Genomic DNA, 9578 nt, shown 5'->3' on the forward strand with positions numbered 1-9578 from the left:
TCCCAGGATGGGTGATCCACTGGGAAGTTGCTCGTGAGCTCCCAGAAACAAAACTGTGCGGGCATAGAGGAGGGCCCAAAGCGGACAATATCGTGCTACGGCGGAGTTGATCCCGGAATGTGACAAACTTGCAAGTCATTGGTCTCAAATTCGAACCCCATAACATCTTAACAGTGTATGTGTGAGAAAACCAACCTCTCTCTTCCTAACTTTGACAACAACAACAACAACAACAACAACAACAACAAAAACCCTAAAAAAGAATCGTGTTTAACAAGAATTAAAAAAATAGTACCCCCACATGCGGCTAAATTGCTCATGCTAATTCCAATCACAAAGGTAAACATTGGATAATGGTGTGAACTTAGACAGAGGACAGACTAAAGTTGGGAGGGACTTAAATGATGTTATGGGGTCGGCTTGTCTCTTGAATTAAAATCTGTCGAGGGTGCAATTCATGTGCAACTCACCATTATTAAGTGGAACCAAATGATGATCGCTTCTTTCATTTTAGTTTGTAGAACAGATATGGTTCAATTTGGTAGCATGTTGTAAAAACGGAATTTTAACCCATAACCAAACTAACTGGCACCAATAAAATGATTGGAACAAATTTTCCTTTTATCATGGTTCAAACATTTGCAAACCAGTCATCTGCCGTAGTTAATCAGATCAGTTATTGAACTTTACTAGTATTTGACACAAACCAAAACTACACGATTCGAATATGACTCGATAACCTTATAGAATTTGTAACTAATCACCATGTCCCAAGTTTGAATCCCGTAGATTATCAAAGCATGGTTTTTACAAATGATTTGACATATATTTCAATAATAACAAAAAATGTAGCATTTTATTTACAGAATTTTGATCACTTTATGGTAATTAGTGAAGGTGGTCTATATCCTACAACTAATTTAACCCTCCATGTGAATACCTACACTACAGTTGTCTTAATACGTCAATCAGTATCTTCATTGTCGTCAGCTTCTTGGGTTTCCCATTCTTCAATGGGGTTTCGGTTCATCGTAAACCTCCAGCTATCTCCTTCCTCTATCTCCCATTGTCTCTTAAGTTCAAAGATTGCTTTAGAGGCAGCGGCAGCAATTGCCGGATTGCTATCCTCCGCGAGTCTCTGCAAGGAATACGATAGAGATAAGTTTCTGGCATCATTATGGCAAAGAATGATGATTACCATTATGTAATGACCAAGTAACCTGTAGTGCTCCCATTCCTGCATTTCCAAGAGTCCACATCGATGGGGCTGCAGCCAAGGCATTGGCTAAGGCTTTCCTATACAACAAAAAACAAACAGGGAAGAGTGGATGATATACAATATAAGTAATGTAAAGAGCAATGAGGGATTTAAAATTCATAATTCATATAGGGTTCCTTGTCAATGGCCTATGTCACTAAATCTTGAGAATTTGAGAGGTTTCTTTTTACCCTCTTCTTCTATGATACAAGAGGTTTCATGAGCCTTGTACGTTGGTTGGAAGATTCAAGCATATTACATTTGGCTTTGTACTTTGACATCTTTGTTTCAGAACCATAAAGACCAAACTCATAGCTTAAGAGGGGGCCAACATTGTCTAGGGGGACTATAAGATACATAACTAATGCTTGCATCACTTACCTGGTATTGACATCAGGAGAATTTGAACACTCTGCCAATAACGATACACTACTTTTACCATCCATTGCGTCGAGATCAATAAGAGTTGCAATTAACAGCTCAAGCTGCTCCAGATACAAAAGATTAGTTAAAAGAAGGACCCCATAACCAAACTAACATTAATTGCTCGACCAGATTAGGAACATAAATACATAGAGATATGAACCTCTTCAGGATCAGTATAGTCAATTCCATCAGCTTCAGAGAGAGCAGACGCCATACTCCAGTAAGCTTCCTGTACACCATTTATATGATTATTAATGTCCTGAATCGCAAGAAAGTGAGGAAGAAAGAGAACTGGAGATAGCCAGGAAATAGGGACCTGAATTGCAGTAATGCGATCAGTAGATACTTCACCAAAAGGGAAATCAAGACTTTTGCCATTCTTTTCAAGCATTATACTCCCCAGCATGTCATTTTCTGATACAATACCATTTTCGCTATGCAGAGGACTGGATATGAGCGTGTCAGATATTATGTTTCAAAGGTAGATACACAACTAATAGAGGAGATCAAAGATCAAATGAATAAGGAGATCAAATGAATAAGGAAGTTAAAAATCACAAAAGAAACTTACAAATTGTACATTTTGCTCACCATCCGCTCATGAATATTTTTGACAAACTGCAAAACAATATGAAAAAGGATCAGAGACCATGGAAAACTTTAGCTGGACATTATAAACTAGGAAGATGATCTCCAACAAGTATCCTTGAAGAGTATCGCAAAGCAAATGAAGTTCACCTCCAAAGCCATTAGGGCATCTTCCATTGCACGTTGTTTGGCACGGAAGTCAGCACGGCGCAAATCAGCCTAAAATGAATCAAAATACAGCATCAAGAATGTATACTTTAGTGCATTAGTGCAGTTTTTACTGATTCATCAAGACAGCATCAAGCAGAGCACTGTTTTCACCGTATATGTTGTCTACTCATTGTAAATACACAATTTTACGAAGTTCACATGGTTAATTGATGCCCTATTGTATTATTTAGATTTCTTTAAGGTTTGATTCAAAATTTCTATGTTTTAAGAACATACTACATTGGAACAAACAACAGATAGAACCGAACTACTTTTTGGTTTCTGTTTTTTTATGGTACCTCTAAGGCTCCGTCACTCCAATGCTTATCAGCGGCAGTTTTCAATCTAGACTCTGCTTTGTCTTTTAAGATCTGTGGAGGATGGTTAGTTATCAAATATTAACATGAAAGCCATGTAAAAAGTGTTTTCACCTCCAAGATAAACAAATAAAATTTGACCCCTCAAAAAAAACAAATAATACACAAACCATAGCAATATGATGAAGGCACTCAGCTTTCTTCTTCACATTACGGTCAATTTTCTCCGTATCCTCTCGTGCTCGAGCTACAGAGCAGAAGGTCGGATAAGGAAATCAATAACTTTCACCAGAAAAAAATGAGAAAGATGGCTGCATGTTAGGCAACCAAAAGAATGGAACCAAACACCATATTCATTCTACAGTTTTTGTAATTCAATAAAGAATAAATTCATTCTAGGCAACCAAAAGAATGAGAAAGATGACTGCATGTTAGGCAACCAAAAGAATGGAACCAAATACCATATTCATTCTACATTTTTGTAATTCAATAAAGAATAAATTCATGTAAGTGCATTCAAGAATAAATATAATTTTTAAAGCTGCTATAGAAAAGCTCTGCACTGAACAAAAAGGTGAAAGAGTATTACCATCAAGCTTAAGAAACCCGGACCCAAGAATAGCAACGTCTTGACGTGCACGGGCATCCAACCTCATTATGCCACTGACAAGAAGTGGCAAAACATGAGCAGTGATCTATATGTATGAACATTTCAATTTATTTAAAACCACGAATTAGATGACTATCTTGTTAAATTAACAAAAACTACCACATGCAAGTTGCAACTGCATGTTTACATCTTTTTTCTCTTGTAAACCATGCTCAACCTGACTTTATAATGCATAATCTACAGAAAAAAGCCAGAAACATGGTGTTACAAATTTTGCACACAGGTCCTAAATACTTTTAAGATTCCTAAAACTAATTGTAATTTAACAATGCAAGATTAGTTCTTGAAAATAAACAATAAAGACCAAGGAAGGTGGATTTATGATCAATTTGTCATCTCCTCTAGGGGACAAAAAGCAGTTTACGGAAAATTACCGAGAAAGCAGAATAATGTCATTGCGAGCCCTCTCATTTACAAACTTTGCATCGTTGCAAACAAATTTACAAGCTTCAGCTAAACTGGAGTGAGTAGTTCTCTCAGAAAAGACTGGATGCTCATCTTTCTCATCCCCACTCTGTGAACTAGTACACAACAGGAGTTCTTTCAAAGATATTGCAAAAGAAAATGGCAGTGTTTACAAACTTCATGCATTAATTTGTTCAAGTTGAGAAACAGACTAATTTGGTCAAGTTGAAGATATAACTAGAGAAAACTCTGAAAGAAGATGAAATAAATCATTATTAAAAATTTAGAGACAGTAATAAATGAGGAATAAATTGGAGAACACAAGACATCAAACAAATTCATGAAGTACCTCCTTCTGATAAGTGAAAAAACAACAATTCAAACTCAAATTTGTATTAATAAAAGACAGTGAACTAATTGTAGGTACAGTTATAATTGACAAGGGAGTAAAAGGAAGAGGAAATCAATTAGAGTGGCACATAACAAATAGACGTATTTCAAGAAAGTGGAAGCTTGGTCAATTAAAAAGCAGGTACGCATACCATCAAGGGAAGAAAATAAGAGGAGAAATTTATTAAATGACAGCCATTGTAGAAGATGAGGGTCAATGTGGCCTAACTGATCCTCAGTAATTCAAGTAACATCAATATCAGGATAATTCCAAGATAGCAGTTACAACCCCATTTGAGAAGGTGATGTAAAGTGCTATAGTCCAAGATATCCAAGATAGCGTAAAAAGCTAATGGAAAATGCCATAGTCCCATGGGAAATGTTAAAATTTCATGGGGATACCAAAAGTCTATCTGGTTCTGAACAGCCCCCTCCAGACTCACAATGTGATAGGCTGAAGCATCAAGAATCTTCCAAGAAGAAACTGGACACTCAAACTGGTGTGCAACTTTGGGAAGTTAGGCATCCTTATCTTCTCCTTCTTCTGATAATCTAGGTATTTCTTTTGAAATATTTCCAATTCTCTCTTTACTTCATTCACTTCCTTCTCTCTCTTGTTCATCAGCTTTGTTCAAAAGTTAAAGGCTTTCTGGTCATACTCACATTGTTCTTCCAACATCCTTTGTATCGCAATGCCACCATTTGTATTGCTGCCTTCACATCTTGAAGCCTTGTAATCATAATCAGAGTCTGGTTGCCCATTGCAGACTCACACCTTTCTTCCTCTAGTTCTGCATATAAATCACTTAAAGCTTTGCGGTGGCTGCTTTAAGCTGTTCAATTTGTTGTGACAGGATCCCCACCATCCATCTCACTGACTACACTTCCATCTAAATACTCCTTTGGCCCTGATTCCCTATATCAGAGAAAAAGTTTCTAGAGCAAGTAATGGCCTGTCAACAGAAGTAGGTATCACAGGAAACTTTCCCTCTGGTTCATTATGTTCTAATTTCAAATTTTTTTCTGACCTTGACACAATTATATGAAGATCTAGATGAAGGGAATGCACATGCACTTGACCTTAGTTTGAGGGAAGTGAAAGCTGCCTAGAGGGTTAGGCCCCTGCCACTAGATATATATACAGTACTGTACTTGTTCGTCTGATTCTCCTCTTCCTGTTAAGCAAATCCTCCTTGTGGTACGTTTACATAATCTTCAATGCCTTATAAAGAGTTATATCCTCCGGTCTTGTCTTGATAGAATCCCTATGAGTGATTAACCCTGTCTACTTCCAAGTGTTTATTTCTTACTCTAAAAAGTAAGCAAGTAAACTTGGTGTATCTCCTTTAGTGGTCTAAGTCCGCTTGCTTACTTAGTGCTTGCGCGAAGGAAAAGTTCGATCTATAGAGCTAGATGTGGCTCCTATTGAGATTAGAATAAAAAAACTCATTATATCAATCAACCCAGTAGCCAGGAGAATCTATTCCTATGTCTGTAACTTCTCGTCTGCTCATGTACTGTTTCTCTCTTCTCTTTGGCAGCCAGATGGAGACATATAAATTGCACTTTAATACCTTCTATGTTTCAGAATACAAACCCCAAGCTTCATGTGAAAAATTACCAGGGATCATAAATCTCTACACATCTACAACTGTGTAAAAAATTCACAAGTTCCCATTTACCAGTAAAAGTTGAAAACAGCAAAATCATAAGCCAATTGACAGGTTGATACATAAAAAAGGCTAGCACTACAAACAAACAATTTGTTATATACACTAGCTATGTTTATCAAATAAAAATTGCAGAACAACTGCATCATTCTTTTAAGTAAATTATTACTCCCTTTGTCCTCCTATCATTAATGTTTGCTCCAAATACACAGAATAATATCTATTTAAAAAAAGTAAATTCACAGACTGTCAGAAACATAAAAGCTGTTTCTAAAAGTCATAGTTAAAGAAAGGCATGTTTGAGATTCCTGAAACGTAGAAAAGATAAATGCAGATTTTGATAAATAAATAAATTTAAAGTATCCTTGTAATGAAAGAAAGGGAGGGAGGGAGAGGGAGGGAGAGGGATGGAGAGAGAGAGAGAGATGTAAAATATTCTTGATCAGGTGTACGTGTCTGGTAAATGAAATTTATATTAATTTCTAACTGATTCTTACCTAGTCTCCCCTGCAGGATCACCGTAAGTTATAATGGGTTCTTTTGCTTTGGTATTATGAGTTCCTCTTGACAGATATAAGACAGTAGATCTCTGAGAGTCAGTGAAACTAACAGGTTTACCCAATATACGCCACAAACCATCATTAGAAAAGATCATTTTATCTTTCAACAGACGTCCATAGTTTAGCTGCCTCAGTTCAACCCCTTGACTTGGACAATGAAGGTTATTTCGTTGCATTGACATGGCATAAGAATTTAAGATTCCATATGAGTTAGGAATGGTTTTTGTATTAGTCACCGCAGGACAGCTTAAAACCTTGCCTGCAGTAAGTGCCATGGGCAGGATCAACACAACGACGAAGTGAAACTAGCCAGAATTTCCCTCACAAAAGCTTAAAGCTTCAGCAAAGACAGAGAAACGAAACAACGAAGTGTTATATTCTCATTTAACATAAAATAACTTATGAAAAATTACTACTGCACTAAACACAAAATTTTATTGTACCAAAAAATCCTTATTAAAACAAAGTAAGTTTTTACAAGCATCAAATACACACTATTTCATTTAGCCTCCAGTCAGGACACTAAGTCCCCTATATCTGCACTCTAACATGTAAATGAAGACCATATTTCCTTGAGAATCCATTTAACTCATAGGCACATCTTTTTCACCACAAGAAATTCATAACTTTTGGCTAGAGATATGATTGGGTTCAGAATATTTCACCAACATAATCCTTAGAGCCAACCAATAAGTTTCATGTCCAGTGTTTCTTATTAGGGTTCCAGAATCAGTGAACTTGAAAATGTTCAGTGTTCAAATTCCCTTAACTATGAAATTGGAGTGCTTCTGCTCTATTCCAAAATCATGTTGTGAACATAAATAAATTTTCTCTTTTTTTTTTCTTCTTTCAATTCTTCCAATTCCAAAATCATATTGCAGTTCAAATCAGTTTTCAAATTCCCTTCGGCCGACATCATAGGATGCCCACATCTATAATTATCTCTTCTTCCATTTAACCACATTTGACGATCTTGGTAGTTTCCTCAGGAAGTAGTACAGTTAGTTCTTGGCAATAGGAGGTCTATTTTGTTCTTTCACTTGTAATGGAGAAAGCTGTTGTTGTCAGTTAGAATTCAATTAATCAGGAAGTGATCTATTTTGATAGTATTAAAGGTGTCACATAAGCTGGATGAAAATTATTAATTTCCACTTCACTTTCTGGATAAGATTGTGCTAAACAAGTCTAGAATGTTTAGATATTCCATTTGCCTATTACGTACAGCTAATGGGTAAAGCTTAAACTTTGATGCAGGTGCCGGTAAGTTGTATAAATAAATAGCTTATGGAAAACTAATATAGTTTACCGCAACATTTCACTTTAAATTTTTATGCCATTAATGTAGACGCATTCCTGCATAATTATTTTGCCATGATCATAAAGCAAACGCATAATTGTAAATGCAAACTTGACCCTGCATATAGTGATGACGAAATCCCACTAAACCAAAGCTTAAAATTGAAAATTACCCACAAAAGAATTTGCAGAATAATGACATGAAAACAGTTCAAAGTCAGTGAAGCAAGCAAGAAATGCAAGGAAACTAACCTGCAGAAAGCAGCACTGACTTTCCAGAGAGAGAGAGAGAGAGAGGGGAATTGAGTAAAGCAGACAAATTTGTAGTCACAGGGGAGGCAGAATGTCGAGGGAATTGAAAGGAGAAATCGCAGCCACAAGCAATGGTTGTGGCCCCAGAAATGCCAACGCAAACGTTCAAGAATAAGGAATTATAATGAGAGGGAGCAACATATGTATGTATGCACTAGCCACTCCGCGCACGATTCGGCTAACTATGTGAGGCTTTTTTAAAAAAAATTTAAGGGTTTAGAATTAAAAAAGATAATGAGTAGTTGTATTTATAAAAATAGTATTTATTATCTGATTTAATTTTAATTTTTTTAATATGAAAAAGTGTGAATTTATCATATTATTTTTATTTAATTAATAATTTTAATTCTTAATATTTATATTAATTAAGAGTATTTTTAATATTTTTAATATTTTATCATTTTTTATTTTTTACTTTTTGCTTTATATATATAAAAGATGTATGGATGAAGGTATGATTTTTGGCATCCACTGCAGTCTCTCTCTCCCTCTATTTATTTTATTTTTGACTTTGCTTACTGTGTGCCGGATGTTATGGATTGGGCTTACCACAACTGCAGAAACTCTTTGCTAAATGACAGAAAACCTAATCCGTTGTGGATAAATGTTAAATCATTTGTTTTGGGCCTTTGGCTATGGCTCAAAAGAAGAAATATAAAAAAAATGGTGTGAATACTAGAGCACGTTCGAGGTAGATGTCGCAAAAAATTAAATTTTAATTTGATGGTCTACATGGTAATTTGGCATTTTGTAAAATTGTTGATTAGACTCGAAATGTTAGATATTATATTTTTTTTAAAACAAATGAGACTCATATGATAAATAAAACTGTAAAAATAATAAATAATAGTGGGGCTTAAAGTTTAAAAAAAAGAGGGGAGTTTTCATTTTAAGACAATATGGTCTCGTTTGGTTCAAGGAATGGATTTGAGGGAAAATCACTTCCTATGTCATTTCCCAGGGAATGAGAAATAAAAAATTCATTTTTCATATTTGGTAATGTCGGGAAAATAAGGAATGGAAACAAAGTTGGTATAATTTTCCAATTATACCCATATTAAATCAAATAAAAACAAGAATGCATATAATGATACATTGTAATTCAAATTTGTTCATGGGGACAAAATAGTCATGAAAATTGTGCATTGAATGTTGGCTCATTTTCCCAAACTTTCACATAACGAGGGAAAACAAAACCTAAGTTGAAAAGAGGACTTCACTTTCCCCCTACTACTTCTCATGTACCAGGAAACTGTTTCCCATACCTGAACTTACCAAACATAGGAAAGCAATTGAATTCTAATTCCCAAGCCTCCTTTTTCATGAACCAAACAGGGCCTATATAGTTTATTAATTTAGAAAATAGTAGAGATAACATGGGCAGTTATGTTCTATAAAAGTAGGACCTATTATCTTATTTGTATTTTATTTTATTTTATAAAATATGAAAACATGTGAATTTACCATATTATCCTT

The 9578-nt window shown here is 35.3% G+C and overlaps 1 protein-coding gene across 2 annotated transcripts; it reads right to left on the reverse strand.

Moving 5' to 3' along the window:
- Nucleotides 1-766: 766 nt before the first annotated feature.
- On the reverse strand, nt 767-8234 carry LOC117622666 (senescence-associated protein AAF, chlorolplastic). 2 transcript variants are annotated; one of them, XM_034353423.1, is made up of 13 exons: nt 8043-8233; nt 6432-6831; nt 3844-3990; nt 3389-3462; nt 2970-3046; nt 2782-2853; nt 2423-2491; nt 2256-2302; nt 2001-2130; nt 1845-1913; nt 1640-1743; nt 1221-1296; nt 767-1138 (listed from the first exon to the last, which is right to left on the reverse strand). In XM_034353423.1, the coding sequence occupies exons 2-13, from the start codon at nt 6767-6769 to the stop codon at nt 965-967; spliced, it is 1377 nt and encodes a 458-aa protein (XP_034209314.1). In that variant the 5' UTR covers nt 6770-6831; nt 8043-8233; the 3' UTR covers nt 767-964. The 2 variants fall into 2 exon arrangements, with proteins under 2 accessions (XP_034209314.1, XP_034209315.1); XM_034353424.1 differs by lacking the exon at nt 3844-3990 and having other exon boundaries at nt 8043-8234.
- Nucleotides 8235-9578: the final 1344 nt, after the last annotated feature.

This window comes from Prunus dulcis, chromosome 3 (genome assembly GCF_902201215.1).
Source record: "Prunus dulcis chromosome 3, ALMONDv2, whole genome shotgun sequence".
Classification (NCBI taxonomy): domain Eukaryota; kingdom Viridiplantae; phylum Streptophyta; class Magnoliopsida; order Rosales; family Rosaceae; genus Prunus; species Prunus dulcis.

Bases quoted from the DNA above. Each gene is read 5' to 3' on its own strand.
- LOC117622666 (XM_034353423.1), bottom strand. From the start codon at position 6,769: ATGGCACTTACTGCAGGCAAGGTTTTAAGCTGTCCTGCGGTGACTAAT. The intron at 2,854-2,969 runs GTTTGTGTATTA...CATCCTCCACAG, and splicing joins GCCTTCATCATATTGCTATG to ATCTTAAAAGACAAAGCAGA. The intron at 1,297-1,639 runs GTAAGTGATGCA...TTTGTTGTATAG, and splicing joins TCTCCTGATGTCAATACCAG to GAAAGCCTTAGCCAATGCCT.